The 22,505-nt window shown below is 39.7% G+C and overlaps 1 protein-coding gene across 1 annotated transcript in view; it reads right to left on the bottom strand.

Annotated features, from left to right (window-relative positions):
- garre1 (granule associated Rac and RHOG effector 1) overlaps nucleotides 1-22,505 on the bottom strand; it is a 75,231-nt gene that overhangs the window by 17,066 nt on the left and 35,660 nt on the right. Inside the window, exons 2-7 of the mRNA XM_088334035.1 lie at nucleotides 21,719-22,505; nucleotides 6,485-6,697; nucleotides 4,262-4,402; nucleotides 3,117-3,212; nucleotides 1,198-1,359; nucleotides 877-1,035 (exon numbers count right to left, since the gene is read on the bottom strand). The exon at nucleotides 21,719-22,505 is cut by the window's right edge and continues 396 nt beyond it. Coding sequence (XP_088190161.1) covers nucleotides 877-1,035; nucleotides 1,198-1,359; nucleotides 3,117-3,212; nucleotides 4,262-4,402; nucleotides 6,485-6,697; nucleotides 21,719-22,225 — 1,278 coding nt within the window. The 5' untranslated portion in view covers nucleotides 22,226-22,505. The remainder of the gene's footprint in view (nucleotides 1-876; nucleotides 1,036-1,197; nucleotides 1,360-3,116; nucleotides 3,213-4,261; nucleotides 4,403-6,484; nucleotides 6,698-21,718) is intronic.

The following is a 22,505-nucleotide window of genomic DNA, read 5'->3' on the forward strand; positions in this document are numbered from 1 at the left end:
TACAACAAGTTGGCACGGGAAACACTCCAGATCATGGAGAGGAAATAAACACTGCGTAAGTGTAAACACGTTGGGGCTTCTCTGCAAAGATTACACCCTCTCTGAGAGCGAGGAAGGGGAGGGGGAGGTTACAAGAGGGCCTCTCCCAGGCGAGTACATCCTTCATCCAGATGTAGTGGTAAAGTTTCATCCCCTTTCCAGCCCCACCAGTGTTGGCTTGCATTGCTCGGATGCCTCAAAGCAACCTGGGTGACCTACTTGCTCAAAATACAGGACTAAGGATCAACTCCTAGCATTTTAATTAGACTAAAGCAGTGGTCGGCAACCTTTTCTGTACAATCCGCCGGTTCATTATCTGACAATAGTTTCACGGCCCGGCTCAAGGACAGCATTAAACCTTGTACTTTTTCTGAAATAATGACAATTATAATTTTATATTAATAAAATTCATAAACAAACACTAATAGTGTTTTTCAATGCTGTAAAAATGTGTAAAATAAATATTACAAAACAAGGTAAAATGTACTGAAAATGAGCCAATTATCTGCCAACGGAACAACCGAACCTTTTTTCGCAGTCGAAATCATCAGATGTAGACAAACGGTGAGCCGTGGTTGGCTATAACCTGAGCCGTGAGTAACTTGGGTCTTTTTTCCTCTCAAAGTATAGATCTAACAGACGCAATATTGACCAGAATATTGAATCTAGTAGAATTATGTTCAACCTTTGGGTTGACTAAGTGTTTGCTAAGAGCATAGCTATATAATAAAATTTGTGTGAATGCTCGTTTGCACATACTTGAATAGGGCAGGCCTGAGCCTATTAACAATCAGAATGATATAGCACAGTTCTATACGAAAGGGACACTCTACTCACCAGTCCGGCCTGACCAAACAGAAGCTGGACGGCCGTCTTGCAGGCTCCCCTCCAGCTGGTTGGACACACTTGGTTGAGCACTTCAGTGACAGGGGAGTCGTCCCTGGGAGTCAACCCGTTTTGGACTAGCGCCTCCTTTATGAGCTGCAGCATGGTTTGCTGAGAACACGGCGCAGAACATTTATCTTCCTGGAGTAGCACGTCTAATCTCATTGTAAACTATATTCATTACGTTGTTATGAATATAAACAATAGAGACATACTATTCTATCTTCATCACCAACACAACTGTTTACATAATGATACGAAAGTGGCCTTTACCATCTTGAGTTTTAGGTTATCCGCCGCAGACTCGTTGAAGGACACGCCCTTGAGGAAATGAGAGCCAATCTGCACAGGGATGGTGGGCAACTCACACTGGATTGGCTGGGACGTGGTTTGCATTCGGCCCGCCTGTTGTGCCTCTGCTTCACCACAACAGCCCTAGGGAAGAAAAATTTAATATTTCATACTGTGGTACCTCGACTTAAAAAGTTAATTTCTTCTGAAAGCTGTTTAGTAAATGGAAAATACATACAGACGCTTTCCAACTTAAGACCATTCGACTTACGAAAAACTTATTTTTTCGCAATGTTGAAAAATATCCAAATATAGCTGTTAGATTTTGTTTTGTGTGCACCTTTTTCCAAGTACAGGACACTACTGTAGTGCTTTTTTCCACCGCTGCCAGTGTGTGGAGCTGTGAGAGGTTACCTAGCATCCACCAGGAAGAAAAAAATCCACTTCCTCTTCCTAGTTCGTGTGTAAACTATTCTATACGGTCTATACTATGTCTATACTATCTCCAGCATGCTAAGAACTTTGACATTTTTATTGTTTAATATCTCGTGCATCCATTCAATATGGTTGGTGTAAAGTGTAAAGAAGAGGCAACTGTTTCTTTTGAAATAAAAGTGGAATAAGAAAGCTTGGTGCGGTTGAGAAAATGGTTGGACCGCTTTTTTTCATCAACTTTTACCATTGAGGAGGAAGTCGTCCAACTCTTCCATAAGTAAATAAAACTTAACTGTAATCATCTTTATAGAGCGTATCAGTTAATGAAATGTTTATTTTTTTACCACAAAACCGTAGAGGTTACTTATACAAGCCTTAAACATTCTTATACAAACCTTAAACATACAAAATATAGTATTGAAGCAACTTACGAACAAATTCAACTTACGAACGATCGTCCAGAATCTCGTTCGTAAGTAGGGAAGCATCTGTACACATTTTACCCGATAAAAGATACCTTAATTTTTCATTTTTATACACTACATAAAGATGGGCAAACTAGCGCTCAAAGGCCACAGGTAAAGCTTTTTAATACAGCAACAAAATCAGTAAAAAAAATATGGTAAAAATTATGATTAAGAATAATTTGCTTTCCCTACAATTCCTTTGTCTGTTTTTTCCCCAGAACACTCACTCAAACCACATCCTGACAAAGCAGCGCTACTGGTTTTAAAACATACAAACGGAAAAATGTTTAGCATGTTTGTGCATATGTAGAACCAATGGATAGGCTAGGCTAGGCTTTTAATTTACCACATTTGGAAACCATAATTGCCCCTTCACGGCAAAAATGGCAGTCAGATCATTTAAGAATGCGAAAGGGGCTCATGGGTGGTGTGCGGGCTTCACTAGAGGTCAAATCAGGCTTAGAAAAATCCAATCTGTGTGTATAAAAGCCAGAACCACCCTGAGTACGACAGCTTGATTTGATGGACCGAGCCCGAAGTAAACCCAAAGCTGCACTTCGGCGGCGTGCGTACTTGGGCGCCAAAGAGCAGTGTGTCACTCAAGTACAAGTACTGCTACTTCAGGATAATATTTCTCAAGTAGAAGTAAAAAGTACTCATCCAAATCCATACTCGGGTAAAATTCAGTGCGCTGAACAGCGTGCATGCCTTGCAGATCTCCAATAAGGTAAAAAAAAAGAAGAAAAAAACAGTGAGAGAGAAGCCTGGCCCGAATCATGTTTGATGTTAGGGTCTTGAATTAGGATGATTAATTTGGTTTGACAATAGGAATTAATGTCCATAAAATTGTTGACATGATACAACCCCGCAACCTTGAATTTCATTTGTATATGGACGCCACACTTTTCCAAAGAGGCCTTTTTTATATGGAAATTGTATTAATAAGGGTACTACTATTGCTGTCCCATCATTTAAAACAGTAGGCAAAATATGGCCTACCTGCAAGGCTGCCTCCACACACTTGGGGTTGAGATGAAAGCCTGCCTTCAGTGCATACTCACTGTGACCCAGGCTCTCCAGCGCTGCCTTGTACGCCTGCGGAAGAGACACTCAAGTCATTGCAACAGCATCAGTGAAAGCGTGAGACCCCCTCCCTGCCTTAATGTAAAAATTAAAGGGAGAGTGTATTATTTGACCCCTAGATGTTGCTTTGTCTTGTCATGCAACTCTTCTTTCAACTATCCTTAATATTATACATCTGTCCTTTCCGTTGATGTTTTAGCACTTTTTTTAGGGACAAAAAAAGTAAAAACATGTAGTGGTAATTTTTAGACACACTTAAAATCACACTGTTTTAAAGAGATAATTTGTATTTTTTGGACCACTAGAGCTTGCTGTACTGTGTAATGCAAACATAAACGAGTACAAAAAAAAAGAACAAGGAAGAAGACAAACTACAGCAACTCAAAGGGACCGTGAAGAACTAGTTTTTGTCTGTTTTCTTTTTTTCCAGATTTTTGCCAGGTTTTCGTTTTCTTGAGTACCCGTAGAAGTAAAAGGGTGGACAACTATGTTGTCTCCTTTCAGGTGAGGGTCATGTTATGTAAAATGGAATTTTTTCGACCTACCAGTATTTAAAACATGCATATTTATATGATAGTTTGTGTTAATTGTTTCAATAAATATTATTTTTTTATTGAATTCCATTTTTTACCACTAGCACACACTGCATAATACACAACTGTCCCTTTATTTGCATCGCTGGCAAATTATAGATAATTTATTACTGATAAATACTTTATCCTAGTATTAATTCTTAGTGTTTATTTTAGATCCCATTTAACGTTATGAATTTTTCAAAACGAATTTTGAGAACGGCAGAATATTTTTATCAGAACTTTTGATGTTTTAGCACACTGGCCCCTCAACCAGACCCTAGCTTTGGCGGCCCCCCAAGTTAATTGAGTTCGAGACCCCTGAGCTAGAAGAATGTATACATAGACAAATGAAAAACAGATGAAGCGATGAATGCATTTATGGCATATAGGTCGGGGCCTCTTCTTTATTGCAATTGTATAAAGTATAAAATCGCTTTCAACACGTCAGTGCTGCCAACGATAAATTGAAAATCTGCAAATGTTTACCTGTAAAGCGCTGTCAATCTTCATGTTAAGCTCCTTTAGCTGGTGCTCTGGGATGTTAGTGTTGTGCGTACAGAAGAGTTGCTGGACCTGGAGGCCTGCCAGGCAGCCGTCAGGACCTCTCTCACGCAGCCTTGACATGGCCTGAGGGTGCAGCAACAATCGCATTACACTTTTCCTGTACCGGTCCATATGTATAACTAGAGATCTGTTTGCATAAGGCTGATATATTTTAAATGTAAAAAGAGCTGTATTTGAGCACTGATCGATAAGTCAAGAAATATCACTGATAACAACTGCATAACATTGGATACAACGGGAATAAAAACCCAGATCACGACGTGAAGTGCGCTGGAGCTTATCCACTAGACCACTAAGGATACAAAAGACATATAAGGCAATAGGTCTTATGTCATCATCATCCCAAATTGCTGCTATTAGTTGCCAGGCCTTGATTATATTGGTAAACATTAAACCAGTCAATGGTACAGCCCACTTTCAAAGTGTTTGCGGAGCATGCAATGACGAGAAAGGCCATGAGAGAAGTGAATTAGTAGTCCTGAAAAATATAAATGAATGGATGGTCAAAAGTATTCAAAATGTTTATCACTTACAATGCTTCGTTTGAGCAGAGAAAAACCGAAACAACATTCTACTCTAACATATCTAGTGCCGTGACACAAAAATAGTGTGATAATGAGATAAGAGCTAATGCCTTTTCATTTATCCGTATGGCTCTAGTGGGTATCATCCGGCGGTCTCCCTCTCGCATTCTGGATTTGTACCCATTGCATTAGATGTTATGCAACCATGAACAACAATCTATGTGCCCTAGCCTGGTTGGTTAGGAATCGGTCCTCTTACCATTGCTATCCAGTTTGATCCCCATTCCCACTAATGTTGTGCAACTGTGGTCAGCAATAGTGTATTAACTGATCTATAATTGCACAAACATGGTAATGCATTACCATCTTTGGAGACATATAAGGCACACTATGTAATAATGACCATATTCAAATTTATGGCCAAATTGGGGTTTTTCAATGTGCCCCATAGTCCAGAATATACAGTACTTTGCCATTTTCAAAGAGGACTATTCCCGAAATCTAGTACTAAGGACTTCATTTCATTTAATGATGGCGAAACATGAGAGTGGGAGTCCTGGCCATCCCAAACAAACCTAAGATTTTTTACACAGATCAATCCCAGCAGCCTCACAGAGTCGATAGCCGGCAAAGTAGAGCACAGCAGAATTCTCCGCGCTTCATTGTATGCAAACAAGGTATAAAATGGACCAGAGGGACTGATTAGCTTGAGCTCCAATTACAATAGGGCCTCTCCTTCCTTTCAATGGAGACAATCTGCATTTCTGAGAACCAAAAAGGGGATTAAACATCGAGTACTTTACAGTAAATTTTTTTTTTTTTTTTTTTTTTTTTTTTTTTTCAAAATGAACCCATCATAAGCACAATTTAATTTCAATATCTGGTGGTGTAGAATCCTCCAATAGGTCCGATAGTATAGAATTGTTCCCATATAAATTAAGATATGTGGTAAAATTAACCCGCAAATAGGATTTATTTTATAAAAGCATAATGGCCCAGCATTGCTGGGCTTTGCATTGCCGGGCATTGTACTTGCGTGAGGTTGTTGGGGCCTGCGTAAATTTTCACAAAAATCGGTTCAGCAGTTTCAGAGCCTATTAGATGCACGCACACACCCACATAGTCGTCAGGGCTTTCATCAAGGCTGCCCGAAAAATAGATTCATTTTAAATACGCACTGGGTTCAGTGTGGTGTTTGCTTGCAAAATAACATTTTATTGCAAGAACACTGAACTTATGCGTGAACGCTGAATGAAATTTGAAATAAGTTTTCCGCATCCAATGTTTTTAGTAACTGGATCACACAATTTTGGTCACTCGGAGCCTGGCCACACACACTGAATTGCTGGATAGAAGAAGCAAAGCAACAAGAGGTAGTAGGGGCTCCTTGATGTGTGGCCAAAGATCTGATGAACGCCATTCCTGCCATCTAGTGGCGATTTATCATAATGAAATTATAAACAATGATTTTTACGTTTTGGCACTCAGCACTAATAATTCTGAAAACGTTTTTACAGGCAATGGCACTGAATTAGTTAAAAGTTTCCAGCACCTCACTTGTGGGTCGATGAATGTCAGAACCACAAAAAGATACAGCCGTAGTAAATGAAGTCATATGTACCTCAGCTGCTCCTTTCCACGAGCGGGAGGCTTCCTCCAGCTCCGTCAGCGGCCCCAGCTCTGTGCTTTGGGCCCGGACGTTTGCAGAGCGTTCCTGGGCCTGAGCCAGAGCCTCGGCCAGACAGGACTGGGCCACGGGTTGGACCTTCTGCAGGGTCTGCGAAAGGAACTGGAAGTGAACCTGCATCACCATCAAGAAGCACCGACCCAGAACCTGGAACAGGAGAGAACTTTGGGTTACGGACAAGCTTGGGTTTTAAGGTATAACACAAGAATCACATTCCTTTTAATAGCAGTTTTAAGGTTCTATTTCATAGAAGATCTCATTAGAAGTATCTCAATGTGCACCTGAATTGAAGCTCAATTCACAGTGTCATTGCAGTATAAATCAAAGACACAACCAAAGCATTAAAAATGCAGATATTATTCAATGTTTTTTGAATGTGAAAAATCCAGAGTGAATACTAAATGAACTGCAATTACCGTATATTTCCCGACTATAAGGCGCACCTAAAAAAAAATAATAATAATTGACAGTGCGCCTTACAACCCGGTGCGCCTCATATACTGCAGTATACAGTGGAAAAGATTGGAAATGCATACTACAGAAGGTTTTACAGTATAAAACCATATGTGAGCATTTATCAATTGATTGTCATTGCTGGCCCAAGTCACAATACTTTAAATGCAACTATTTGAACCCGGGTCGTGGCAGTAAAGGCACCAACATTTCCACTAGACCATCATTGCAGCCTGGTCATACTGGAAGAGGGATTACCTCATGTGCGGTCCCCTTCAAGGTTTCTTAATTGTCCTCATGCTGAGGTTTTGAGTTTTTCCTTGCCTTCGTGTAGGTTTCACATCAGGAGATTAAACTATCGTCCATAGTCTGTAATACTGTGTTGTCTGTACAGCCTTTTGAGACTTCTTGTGATTAAGGACTGGACAAATAAACATGACTTGACTTGGTACAGATGACATATAAAAAACAACAGAACTTATTTAATTGTCCCACTTTTATTTCTCACCAAGCCAGAAACACACATTTGCATAGTGCAGTCTGATGGGTAAAATAGTCTCTTCACTTCTTCACCAACAAATGCTACCAAATGGAGAAAAAAAAGTCAAGAAAGTACTTTTGTACTTTTATATATGTATACATATTAACAGTGTCTGAAATAACATCTGCCCGGACGCCCGGGGCGTGCATCTTTTACCTCGGGCGTACAACTTAGAAAACGTCTCCGCCCAGGTGGCCGGCAACATTTCAAGGAAATAAAAAATCTTACGGGTTTTTTTCCCCCCAAATCAAACGTTTGCTTTATTCTGATTTCGAAATCTTTGTTCGGTTTGGAAATTTAGGTTCGTTTGACAATTTGCATACTCGACAGCCAATCAGAAGCCTGCATCAAATAACATAGTACTTCCGGACTTTCCCGAGCATTATAAGGTCGTTCATTTGCATGTCGTTTTCCAAAGTAGACGCACAGAGAACACAAAAAAAAACTGATAAGTGGTTAGGAACCTCAGCCCCAAAAGAAAGATTCGAAAGAAGCTAACAAAATTTATGACGCTACAAAACGTAAACGTCCATTAAAAGCATCGTGGAAAGAGGAGTTCACGTGGCTTGTAGCAGACGACGCAACGCAACATTGCATGATTGAAGATGAGTCAATACAGGTACATACTGATGGCAAATGGAAAACAGCGATGTCATATCCATGCAATGAATGTTATAAGTAGATCTATAATCAACTTAATTTTAAAGTGTTATTCTGTTAAATAATGTGATTATCAATCCTTAATACTTTGCAACAATGTTTTTTTTTTGCGATTAGTCTTCTTATTGTGTTTCAAGTTGTGAAAAATGGGGAAGGCAACTTTATGGCCGGGCAGGCAACTTTTCAGTGTTGTCTGCCCTGGTGTCCTGTAACTTTTTGTCACGAGTTTCAGACACTGATATTAAACCGCAATGTATTGACACACAGAAGAAGTGGAGAGACTGGTAAACATATCAGAAAGCACAACAAAATGTATTACGCAAATCAGTGTTTTTGGGACTACAGTATAAACAGTGCGATAATGACATAAGGTCCAGTGCTTTTTCGTATAATATCCGTACCACTGGTGAACTAGTGCCCTCACCGCCACGACAGTGGTTCCATTGACATTGCAAACAATGTTTTGCAATTTTAATCAGCAATACTTATCGACTGATCAATTAGCCCAACAGTTATACAAGGTAGCTCTTACTTTGGTCTCAATTTCATGCACCTTATAGTCTGGTGTGCCTTGTGTATGAAAAATATATGAAAAACGATTTTTTTTTGAGGGTGCGCCTTATAGTGCATAAAACACGGTTATTAAGATTGTGCCTGGCTGGGCAACTTAAAGTGTGAACGCAGTTAATCTTGTTTTGTATTTGCAAAGTTTATTTTGTTGTTCTGATGACAGAAAATTGAAACAGGACACCCTGTAGTTGACCATGATTTTCTTTTTCAAGTCCCTGCTGGAAATATCTTCTGGTAGTCAAGAACACAGGAGCATGTTTACACCCCAACAACCTGTGCTCATCGGATTGTGTAGGTCTCCCTTTTGAATGATGAGTGCACACGCAAGGCTTAGGTTTCACATTACTCATGTCATGCAACCAATAGAAGTACATGGACTGCGTCACGCTAGGAAAAGGACAGAGAGGTAAACCACAGACAAGTTTGTGGTCAGGCTTGTAAAACATGTTGGTTGAGTCAACGCTGTATAAGTAAAAGCTTTATTACATGCTGGCCTTAGATTTAGACTCCCAAATAGAAAGTTGAGTAAAAAATGTGAATGAAGCGGTACTTGTCAAAACTGCGATTTACACATCTTACGTGAAGATATTTGTAAGCCTGTTTTAAATTGCTGTACACAGACCCCCTGCCACTTTTCTCTTCAATTATTGGTGGTTTACTCCTTTGCGAATTGAATTGAATTTCATTGAATTGCGTTTTTTGTCATTGATATCATTGTATTGTCCATTGTGTTCTGATAGACAGCAGAAAGGAGGCCGCTCTGTGCTGTGTGGGCGTGAAGGGGATAGGCTGGTGTTTGCAGTCAGTCAAACAGCGGACGGGTGCAAGAGGGGCTGCCTCCCAATGCAGTAGGGAGCCAAATAGCTTTGAGTGGCTCGTTACATTGAAAACAAATGTATCAATAAAATCAGAATATGAGGAAAGTCAGATGAATGCAACTAAATTATGATCACCAGCGGGTGCTCCTTGGATTATTATCGGGTTACAGAAGCAACATGGGGGGAGTCGGGGAGAGGATAAGCTAATAATTCTCTTAATCTACGGCTGCGGATCCTGTATTAATTACCCATAAAACAGATGACCTGGAGCTACAACTCGTGGCAAGCCGCTACATGCAGGACGGTTTTATTTTAGTCATTGGTGATATCTGGATCAATTCAAGGACACCCGATGCTAGCGTGCAGCTATCAAGCCGCTCTCTAAATTGCTTTTAACACTGAAAGGAGAAGCCCTCCAATTTCGTGTTACTTCATTCATTGAACTGCAATTATGTGTTGTATGTTATTTTGTTACAATCATTGACTCTCAGTCAGTATTAATGTCATCTCAGGGGTTAACCCTTGGTGGCTAATATGAAGGTGCAGATTTTCACTTTTGGTGTGTAGTTAATGGTCATTTCATGATCTGTGGGGTAACATGACCAGTATGTATAATAACTCATTCCATACCAGACATTTCTTTCAAATAGGAAAGGGGTGGCTTTTACCGTTGTTTAGTAAACAAGAGTTGAACTATGCTAAAATGCCTAAAAGTAGTCGTTTCCAAGAAAACTGAACAAAATGTCTTTTTGTGAAAGGATATGTTTCAAGCAGAACTGTCACTTCGGTGCTTTTTTTGTCCATTTGCGATACCTCCAATATCTAAACAAGGCTTTCCATAAACACGAGGGCACTTTGCTTGCAAAATACCATTGTATTGCAAGAACACTAAACTGTTGCATGAACGATGCATTATCTTTGAGAGAATTTTTCAACATCTGACGTTTGCAGTGAAATGATCACATTAACTTGGGTGTGCATGAAACGTCATATGTAGCTGACCAAACGATGACAATGGGACTTGGTCACCTTTTTTTAAAATAAAAAAAGCTCTTTGAAGCTCTGTTGCCCATTTTTCCATGCCTTGTGACTCTCAGCACAATGCTTCACTACTATCTCCTCGCCATACTTGGCCACCTACACACACTCATTTGCCGGAAAGAGGAAACAACACTAGGGAGTGGTGGCTTCCTCGATGTATGGACAAATATTTCATCAACTCTTGCCACCTAATGGTGACACATCATACTGAAACAATTCACAGAGGCCTGATACTTACTGAGGAGTAGTAAAAACCCTTCATATTAATTTTTCTAAAATAAAACAGGAAAAACATATTTTTCCGTTTTTGCACTAAGTGACAATGCTTCTGAAACCTGTTTATATGTTATGGCATTAATAATAATAATAATAATAATTTACTTGTATTGTCATTCTTTGTAACAATGCACACAGAACGAAATGTCGATACACCTGACCCGTACAGTTTAACTGTAGCGAGCCGATGCAAAAAGGAGTTAAGAGAATATTTTATCGGGATACGCAGTGAGTAATATCTTAGTACGACTTTAAATTTAATTATAACATTTGGGGCAGCATTAACTCAGGAGGTAGAGCACTCGTCTTGGGATCAAGAGATCGCAGGTTCGATTCCCCCTCCGTGTTATATGTCGAAGTGTCCTTGGGCAAGACACTAAATCCCTGATGCCCCAAATAAGCAGGTCGGCGTCTTGCATTGGTGCATGGCCGCTATTGGTGTGTGAATGTGTGTGTGAATGGGTAAGTGTGAAACACATTGTAAAGCGCTTTGGGAGGTCTTCATTGACTTAAAAAGCGCTATATAAATGCAGACCATTTACCATTCAATTTTTTAATAAGAGTAGCTTAAATTGGGCTGTAAAACAAAGATTTTAAGATCCGAATAGTCTATAGATATTTTTTGACCACAGGGGGGCCCATTTTTTTAGGGTTTCAGTTTTGGTTTTATCACCAAGGGTTACACATTTTCAGTTTTAGCCTTCAGTTTTACTTTCAGCGCATCCCTACTTAAACCTTTCAGTTCAATCTCGGATTATGAATAATGAGATAAATTGTAATTAGCATTGTAAATCTTTTTATATATAATTTAGTTATTGTTTTGGACTGTACCATTTCAGCAAGTCGCCATAAAATATTTAAAATTACTTTCCAGACTAAAGCAAACGGACGCAAACCAGTTTAATAATTGGTAAACAGTTTTCAAAACATTTATGGGCGGCCTAATAGTAAGAATTACAGTAATCCCTCCGTTTTTGTGGGTGTCGCATTCCAAAAAAGGTCCCGCGATTGTCAAAACCAAAAACTTTAAGAATGTGCCCTGGGTGCCCTTTTAAAGAAACTATATAGTTTTTCTTTATTAAAGAAAAATAGTTGGGAAGCCACAAGTAAAGGCCAAAGAACCGCATGTACCTCCAGAGAAGTTTAGCAGGTGGAGAAGACCAACTTTGTTGCGTTTTTGCCCCAGACGCCGGTGCTTTTGTCGGTCCCGAGTTTTGTTGACATGATAGCATTTAGAGAAACTTGAATATGAAAAAGATTTTCACATACATAATGTAGGTCTGTCAAGCTGCATATTGAAAAAGGAAAAATCCTTTATAAGTCACTCAACACTATTTTTGCATACAATAGGGCTGGGTTGAAATTTTCAACCCAGGCCTATTGACTGCACAGTCAATTTTCAACCGCCCTCTTGCGGTTTAGTCTGAAAAAAAAAATGACATATGATATACTTGGTTATAAAGTTTCAATAATTTCACAGATAAATCTCACTGGAGTATAATTTGCACCCCTGGAAAAACTATGAATGTAAATGTTCTGCATTTATATAGCGCTTTTCAAGTCAATGAAGACCTCCCAAAGCACTTTACAATGTGCTTCACACTTTCCATTTTTACACCAACTAACAAACCGATAGCAGAGTCAGACATGCAAGGCAACTACCAGCTCTTCGGAGGCATTAGGGATTCAGAGTCTTGGCCAAGGACGAGCGCTTTACGTCCAGAGCGACTGCCGCCCTTTGGAAAAAAAACTGCGACTTATAGTCTGGAAAAGAGTAATTTATTCAGGCTATACTTAACTGTCAATGATGTGTTTTTAATTTGTTTGAGCATACATTAACATATAAGTAATCATGTCCCATAGTCGTGCGGTTGGGCACAAGGTTGCCCCCGAGCACCACATGAGTCGTCTGTGACCCTGTTCTAATAATAGCTACCACGTGAATAGATCTTTGTGTTTGCATTGCATTCTCAATGCGAGAAAGCGTCTTGGAATGCATTTTAAAAACAGTCAATAATAATCTTAAGATATCGCATTTTTTCATGCGCTACCAAGACATGAAGCAAAAAAGTGAATCATGAATTGAGACTTGAAAGATGCGGAAGGTATGTGTTGTAGTGATGTCATGACCAAACCAGTAAGAACTCAAAAAAACCTGGAGTGCAGACGGATTACAGTTTAGCGGCGAAGACACATGGCCTGCCAATGAAACTTGGACTCAGTCCATGCAACCAGAACAAGCAGCATATGTCATCGTTTGAACAACAGCTCGACGTGATGACAAGCAAATGTAACAAACTTTGTCATGTATGAAACAAAACAATTCATGGTCACAGTTCCAAATAATAATGAGAACCACATGTGATTGATTGCCTGCTTGGGACACCACAGTAATAGAAAATAGGGAAGAGAGGAAAAAGACGAAAAATAATAGGGAGCCGATTCAGTCCAAATAAGGTCAACTATAAACCCACCAAGATGCATCCTTCAGTGTTTCTGCGAACACCTGCAGGATTGCTGCTGCGGATTTCTGTGAGGCAAGAAGATCTCAAGCTCCTCTAGAGGGTGAGACTTGGAAATCATAACCAGATGGTTACTTTGAGCACATTGCCAAAGAAGAAGAAAAACTGCGGGCTTTGTCCTTTACATGCAATAGCTCATCTTAACTCATTCACTGCCAGCCTCGCTAAAATGGATCTTTGATGTCTTTAGTTGTCATGTGCAGCCTAACTGAAATGGGTCTTTGATGTCTATCGTTGCCCAAGGAAACCTAGCTAAAATGGCTGTTCAAAGTCCCGGCCAGCAATAGGAGGCGATCTAAAATGAATCTTTGACATCTATGGATATTAGAGGAAGCATAGCTAGCATTGACGTCTATACTTCTCTAGGCAGCCTAGCTGTAAGTAATTTTTGACATCTATAGCTGTCAATTGCAGCCTGACCAAAACGGATCTTTGACGTCTACAGTTATCTACGCCCGCCTAGCTAAAATGGATCTTTGACGTCAATAGAAGTCTATGGCGATCAGTAAGTTAAAGGAACTTCATTTCAATTTTTGAAAGGGCTTCTTAAACTAAATTTACACGGATTCATTTAAAAGTAAAACTCATTAAGGTTTCAATGATTAGACTATTCCATCCATTATTTTGTTAAGAAAAGTAAAGATCGTTTTCGTTTGAAATCTTGTACTCCAGAAATGAACAATATCAAATGACTGACTTGCTCCCTCTTATCTTTCAGATCTGATCTGCCACTATGTCCCGGTCCGAAGCCTACGATCTGAGAGTGCTGGTCTTCTGATGATCCCGAGAGCAAAGAAGTCCTCGGCTGGTTCGAGAGCGTTCTCCATTCGGGCACCGGTGCTGTGGAATGCTCTTCCCCCTGAGATTCGATCTGCAACCTCAGTGGAAATGTTTAAATCTAAACTTAAAACTCACTTCTACTCCATTGCATACGAATAACCTACTCCTCTTGTCGGTTGAAAATAGTTTGTGTAATATAGTGTAACAATCTGTGAAGCCCTTTGAGACTCTTCGTGATTTAGGGCTATACAAATAAAAATGACTTGACTTGACTTGACTTGACTATTTAGAGATTTTCAAATTGTAGGAAACAATGATCGTTTTGGAAAGTCAAATTCTAAACATTATTATCATTATTTCATCTTTATTTTTATAACTTGGAATTTATTTCAAATTGAAATTATAGAAAACAAATAATTATTAATTTATGTAAAGTCAAGCCATGTTTATTTGTGACCTTAACCACAAAGAGTCTCAAAGGGCTGCACAGACCACAGATTATTGCAAACCACAGACTACTATTACACCATCCCCTGATCCAAACCTAGGAAAGGGCAGACTCAAAAACCTCAACATGAGGAAAATGAAAAAACCTTGAGAAGGGACCACACATGAGGTAATATATGAGGTAATTTATAAACTAACTAAATTTGTAATCAATAATCTTCAAAGTAAAATAAGTTAATAAAGTACTACCGTGAGGGAGAAAGCTGTCATTTTAAAATTTTAATAACTACCTATAATTCATCCTTTACAAAAATGAAATTGCAATTTCTTACACTTAAAACAGCTCAAAAATCTCTAGAGAGAAAAAAGTGTATGTGTTTTATATTTAAACTTGAATGGCTGTTAAGAATGTGGAATCAAATTTAACAGAATAATAACTAATTCCCGTCATTATCGCACGTGATGACACTTGAGTGGCAAACTGTGAGAATATCATAATTGATGACTGAGTGCATTCTTTCTTAATGGAGGCAGCCAAGCGGTAAACTTTGATTAACGTCACCCGAACACTGGTTCTCAAAGGGCCTGTGCCTAAAACATTTAGACAATTGTGTAAGCTATGTGCGTGTGACAGTGTAATTACAGTATATTTATCTTTAAATGTTGCATTTCATGCAAATGGGGCAAAACAGTTTTGACTGAAAACAATGCATACCGATGAGATTAAATACAAATTACAGACATACAGCATTATTGGATTTAGAAAATATTTTCAACTAATCCCCAAACTTCAGACAATAAAACTACCCTCAAGACAGTGACAATAAAAGTATTATAATTATAAATGTCTTTTTTATCATGAATAACAACGTAGTGACCATTGTTTAAGAGATTAGACGTGTCACTCCAGGATAAATATGAAAAAGAATGTTAGGATAAATAGGCAGATATTTGCAAGAGACTGGCCAAAGCCGTGGATTATAATAACAGTTCAATGTAAAACAGTGTTATGAAATTAGCAGCAACATTTTTTTCCCAAATAAAAGTCAAGAAATTAAGTATGAATAATATTGTTTTTCACGGATGTTACATTCCAAAAATCACGTGACAGTCAGACCCAAGAAGTAGAAACTTGTATTTATTTATTAAATATCAATGTTGGCCTGGAGAAAGATGGACACCACCAGGCTGTACTTGCCCAAGACACACCACAGGAAATGGTGCCTCTACGACCAACCAACTAACATGTAATATATACGACTGTAACAAAATAACTACAGATGGACAAATAAAAACCACAGAGAACAGTTGCAGTTGAATAAATGTCTTTATTGTCGTTATACAATAGAACAACAAAATTGGAAGACTTCCCTTTTTGGTGCAAGATATCGATTAGATAGCAGCAGGCTAGTTGCATACTAGTATCGGGGATCCTACGGTTGAGACAGGTATCCGTGATGATTAAAATACAATAATAGAATAGAATAGTCTTTATTGTCATTGAAGTCAACGTTGTGAAATATTGTATGCAACGGGATTGGACATGGCACTTCAGAGTAAACATTTAATAAAGATTTTAAAGAGAAAAATAATGATAGGACTATCAGGATAGAAGGCAGAAAAAAAATTAACAACGTAGTGCTTAGAGACTGTCAAGAGTCAAGGATGTAGCGGTCTCACAAGAGTTGTAGCTCCAGAGGCGTGTTCAGGAGAGTGATCAGACATGTAGTCTCTTGATAATCGCTTGCCGCGCACTGCTGAACGTTTTGTAATCGCTCACTGTGATTGCCTTACTGATCCAAAATGGCCGACGACAGTACAATGGATTTCGTTCTACAGCTTGCTTTGAGCGAGTTGGCTGATATGAGCGACAGTTCGCATATTGACACAGTTAAGGTTATCCTAAACGCAGTGGAAGGGTCATACCTGTCTTGCATTGTTCACAAACATTACCAGGCAATGTAAGACGATATATTACATCGCCAACAGCACTCGTCAGGGTGAGATCCTCCATCTTCTGCACTGTCGACGCCATGTTGGAAATCAAAGTAAGCGGTCTTTCTCCCGTGATTACTCGGGCACGCGAGCGCTCAATAATCACTGGCCGTTCAGAAGCTAGCGATAGCTCGCGATAGCAATCACTCACTCTCCTGAACACGCCTCAGGTCATACGCTTCATGGGTAATGGGGCTAGCGCTGGTGCGATACAGGCACGGCAGGGTTGGCTTGTTCAGAGACTGAGCAGCAGCCCTTTGAGATTCTTTGTGATTGAGGGCTATACAAATAAACATGACTTGACATGACACCGCTATTGCTTCCTCTCCTGACGCAGCCAAAGTCTCTTCCCAGACCCAATAAGATTCCGTTGGTGATCAGCATTGATTAGCGCTCTTCTGACTTTCCTCAAAGTCTGATTTAAAACAACAATTTATTTTCAAAGTAACGAGTCGCAAAAATACTAGCTGTAGCCGTGCTTCGCAATGTGTGCTGTGTATGTGAACATTTTGACTTGTGCACCCGTCCGCCCCTGTTACAGTTTCTTGTACACATACCCAACCTACCACAGTCGTCCACACAGACAGTCAAAGTCCACCCAACACATAAACAAGCTCTTCGCCCTTATGATAGCATTTCCTGTGTGTTGCCTGCTGCAGAACACAATGCATTATCCTATACATAACATAGTTTATTCTTGTCTTGTGTGCTTGTTTAGGGTGGTGATGGCTCTAGAGAATTTATTAATGTAATAGTTTATAAACGCTATTCCTTACACACACACACACTTTTTTTTTTACTTGGATAACAAAAATAGAGGCATCAAAAACATTAAAAGTACTGTGGGAAGTTTTACTAGAGGCTAAAAAAGTGCCAAGGATCAGTGTTAAAAATAATCTGACATCAAAATAAGGAATTACAGATTGGGGTGGCTGCAAATCTTAAAATGTTGGCAAGTAAAGAAGAATGTGATGAGTGCAGTTAAAAAAAAGAATGGAGCAAAACCACACATACCACAACTCCCTCAACTCAGTATTGTATTTGCCCAGCTTTCCTTTTTTGAAACGTTCGTAGCATAAACTGCTGCCAGACTGCATTCTTGCCCTCCCAGACAAGCGCAAAAAAAGAAAATCATCTCTAATCATGGATACCTTTTGTAACACAACTTCCTGTATTGGAACAGCTGTTGTATCAAGATTTGTTTTACACTGAGACTATTTTGCCAAAACAGTTAACTCACCATTTAAAACCTCATGTTTTTATTATTATTATTGTTATTATTATTATGCATGGATGAGTCTCTTAAAAAGTCGGGCACATGCCTTCAAAAACTCAAAACATCCTAATGAAATCAGTGTACACCAGGACAAACGCACCCCTATCCCTGCGGCTAGAAAGCAGAGTTTGTGCGGTCAGGACATTCAAGACTCTTGCTTCCTCTAATATTCACGTGTGCATATTTGGAGACCACAGCGGCACGTTTGTTTTTCTTCTTACAGACAGCAGCGCGCAAGTGTTTCCTGTTTTGGGCAAAGCCACATCCACCAGAGAGGTGCAGCAACCTGACCGCAGCTTGCAAAGACCATAATCGCCAAGGTTGAAAATAACGTCCAATTGTGAACGTCAATCAGATCTGTCGTAATTTGTAAAGTCAGAAACTAACCTCCTTAGAGTCCATTTCAACTAGCTTTAAAGCAGTGGTGCACAATCAACGGGCCACAGACCAGTACATCTGCCGACTGGGCACCCAGAAAGAAAAAGAAAATCTTTTATTTTTGCGTGCTCGGATCTTTCGCACGGAAAATGCTGGTCTACTAGTGATTCAAAGAACCAAGAAGATATCTGCAAGTTTGAGAGCATTTTCTATTCGGGTTTCTTCATTTTCAATCATTCAATTCATGGAGGTTTTAGATCAGGGGATGGTGTTTTAGATCAGGGGATGGTGTAATAATAGTCTGCACTCTGTAATAGTCTGATCTGTGCAGCCTTTTGAGACTTGTTGTGATAAGGGGCTATACAAATAAACGTGACTTGACTTATTTTGGTTTAACTGATACCACTACGCTCACAGCGCAAATGCAGCAGTGGTTCGGCAGGATGCATTTGAATTAAAAACAGTGTTTCACATGAGTGGGGGAGTTGTCTGTTGTGCAGTGCAACTGTCAACTTGGAAAGGATGATCCTTGCTTGCAAAAGATAATTTGGATTCAATCAAATCAAACATTATGTGCTTCAACGTGAAGAATTGTCAGATGTCACCCACTACGTCATGTTACACAGATAGTAAACAGAATTCTGACAGTGGAAGAACTTTTGTCAATTGAAACAAGCAATCATTGCAGTCGAGAACAAGACAAGCAGTGCACTGAGACCACACAACAGCAACACACATTGAGGCTTGTAGTACACAATCGAATGATACACACACACTCTGGCTTACCAACTAAAAAATGTCATTTGTATTGGTTGATTTATCAGGGACATATCTTTCATTTAGGCGAAAATGCAACAGTCGATATATAATGAATGCAACAGTTGTATCCATCAATATGTAGCATTAGTCTATCCTTTTGAAAATCCGCAGAGAAGGGACTCAGAAGTAGAGCAATTTTGAAGTGGAAGTTAAAAAAAAAAGCACGGTACTTTGATGATTTTGGTGGGTGACATAAATGACAGCTTCCTTTAGTTAATGTCTAATGTTTCATGTGGATTGACGTTGCTCGTGCTTGCCCCTCTGATCGGATTTTTTGCAAATTGCATTTGTGAGGGACTATTTGTTTGTCATTGGTCACGAAAACAAACTGTTTGGATTGTCCCAATCAGCACCCAGGAATCAAATAAGTTCTCCGATTGGTTTGAGTGCACTGGCGATCCTAAAGTAATGCCACAATATACAAAGAAATACGCAGAGATTATTCATTTTGAAAAATGAACCAAGGACGCAAAAATCAAACTGCAATATTCTGAGGGAACACTGCATTGTTGTATTAGAAGTACAAACATATTTAAGGCAGACCTTGGAGCCTGGGTGTGAAAATGTTGTCAGACATTAAATTGTTCCATGGTAAAGAAAAGTTGGAGCCGACTAATAAAGCATTTAAAACTTCATTCTTGCCTGCAGTGCACTTTGATACACACGCTCAAGCTCACAAAAATGACGTCAAACTCAATTAAAACAGAGACATAATTATTAAAGCAGTATTTTAGTTAGATCTACATGTATTAAATAATGAGATGACTGGGTTTATGTAGACCAGTTTCTCATATTATTTGTGTGTTTAAGCTAACGGCAGACTTAAGATCAGTACGGAAAGTATGGTAATTCAACAGCAACTATGAAGATCACGACGAATGCCACACGTTTTTTACATGCCAACCTCCGGTTGTCACACCAGGGTGGGGAACTTGTCCGGGAATACACTGATTCATCAAGTCAGACATTGGAAAACTGATGAAAAGGACAGGGCACATGACCATATGAAATTGTGTAGGACAGAAAAAGTTGAAAGAATACTATGTTGTTTATATGGCCTATTTTATTGATTTTTTTCAGGCATGGATTCGAGCCACTGATGGTCCAGCGGTTAAGTTATGGGACTCTCACTGCCGCGACCTGGGTTCGATCCACGTAGATTCAATGTTTTGTGATTTAGGCCAGCAACATTTTTCGACTAATAAATCGTTGAACTATTATATTCAGTGCATTAAAAACGCAACTGAATACAGTGACTCTCACTGTAGTTTTAATTCAGTGCGCCTCATATGAAAAAAAGATAAAAGGTTATTTAGAGGTTGTGCGCCTTTTATATTGAGTGCGCCCTGTAATGCAGAAAATATGGTACTTAGTTTCTAAATAGCATCTCCTGCAAAAAGTTGAGTGAACAATAAACTATTTTAACGCAAACTGAATACACATAGTTTGTGTGGGAATTTTTAAAATGACGAACTATTCAGATTTATTTGATTTATTGCCCAGGAATGGACATAAATGTAACAAAAAAATTGAATGGCAAGAAGCAGAGTATATATCTTTAGCCCCAGAAAAACCTTACAATGTCACTCATTATATTCGGATCGGACAAGGCTTTTCCCTCGTTATCTACCCGTGATTGTTTTGCTTTGTCTCTCTCTCTCTCTCTCTCTTCAAATGCTGTGCGAGATTTTCAAAGGGATACTCAAATTCTAAAGATTTTCTGCATAATATCTCTTTACTTGGTGTATTCCAATTATTTACCAAAATCATGCATTTTGAAGAAAGCGCGTCTCATCTTTGACTTCCTGAGCTCTGCTGTCATGTGAAGAACAGAAGCACCCTGGCATCTAGTCACCATATTGGTTTACCTGGTAATTAGTCAAAAAAGTTTTGAATTTTTAAGCCAGGTTTTGTAAATTTACCTTATTAGAAGATCTCAGCTGCAACTTTTAGTGTCGAAAAATGAAAACATAATAGCTCTGTCGTAAAGGGGAAGGCGAAGTTGGCGGCATAACGCAAGTATCAAAGGGAAGCCTTTGCCAAATGCTAGCGTGAGTCTAAATTAACAAAATCTATGATAATTTGTTGTCCTCTGCATAAGGTACACTGCTACATATTCATAATTATTTTTCCCAAGAGGGAAAAAAAAGTAAAAACAAAAACAAATGTGAAGAGTCGTCAGGCAGACTACTGTGAGCCTGCTAGTACAAGTCAGCGTTTAATTTTAGGGAAACGTTACTGGCATTGTGATATTTTTGGAATCGGTATTTCGGATCAAGACTATCAGTATTGTTGGATGTCGCTAACTATAAATGATGAAGTTTGGTATAAGAGTGGGATGACTCTTTACACCAAAAAACAACAGCGACCATATGATGAAAGTCCTGTATCTGAGTCAGATCAGGTTTCTCCTGCCCCCGAAACCAAGCAAAACAGTAATATCTCTTTCATGTGGGGGAGTATACCGCTACCTTAGAGAGCACGGTCAGAGCACCACAGTTCTGACGACCCTGGTGGGTCAATTACTGAATAGCTTTCTTAAAAAGTAAACGTTGAGAGATTTATCAAACTGCAATAAGAACTTGCACCAACCTCAACATCTTGCAAGTTGAAGTCATTTTGATCTTTGAAGTTGGCGGCCCCGGCGCTGAGCTCCATCAGCATCTTGGCAATCTCTGGCTTGATGGCCGCCGTCAGTCGGCTGGCTGCCTCCATGACGTGTTCCTGCACGTCCTTCAGTTGCATAGCTGCTTTGGAGTAGTGAGAGTTCCTGAACACGCTGCTGAACAGGTCAGTGAGGAAGGCGCTGGCCCGGCAGAAAACATTGAGGGCATCCAAGTACTTGGAGATGCCCTGTTGGATGTCAGCCACCGCCGTGGTGGGGGAAGTAGAGGCCGGGTGGCAGCCGCCCGCCAGGCCCATGGGCGAGGAGGCCGCGCAAGTAGAGGCCGAGCAAGAGGAAGCCAGCGAGGCGCTGAGGGTCCGGCTCAACTCAGGCATCTGGAACTGCTGGTGTTGTTGGACTTTCTGCTTGGACCCGCCGAGCAAAAAGCGACGCTTGTAGTCCATTTTACTTTGTTGCACACTGCAACAATACATATGTGGTGCACCAGCACCAGAAGATCCTGTTACAGTTTCTTGTACACAAAATACTCAGAGAGAACAGGGAAAAAACCTCAAAACGTGACAGTCCAGGTCACGTAAAAAGACCGCTGAGGGATTCTGCCTGCCAGAGGCTCATCTCAGCGTAAAAATCCAAAGGCAGGAGTGGCAAGCAGATAGGGCCAAGAAGTGCTTATATGCAGGCCGGCTGCATATAAAGATGCATGCCCCAAAGACTGGGTGAGCTTCAAAAATGAATCCTACAGCCCAGTTTTAA

Source organism: Urocampus carinirostris, chromosome 4 (assembly GCF_059441175.1).
Source record: "Urocampus carinirostris isolate Australia breed hairy pipefish chromosome 4, RoL_Ucar_1.0, whole genome shotgun sequence".
In the NCBI taxonomy this organism is placed as follows: domain Eukaryota; kingdom Metazoa; phylum Chordata; class Actinopteri; order Syngnathiformes; family Syngnathidae; genus Urocampus; species Urocampus carinirostris.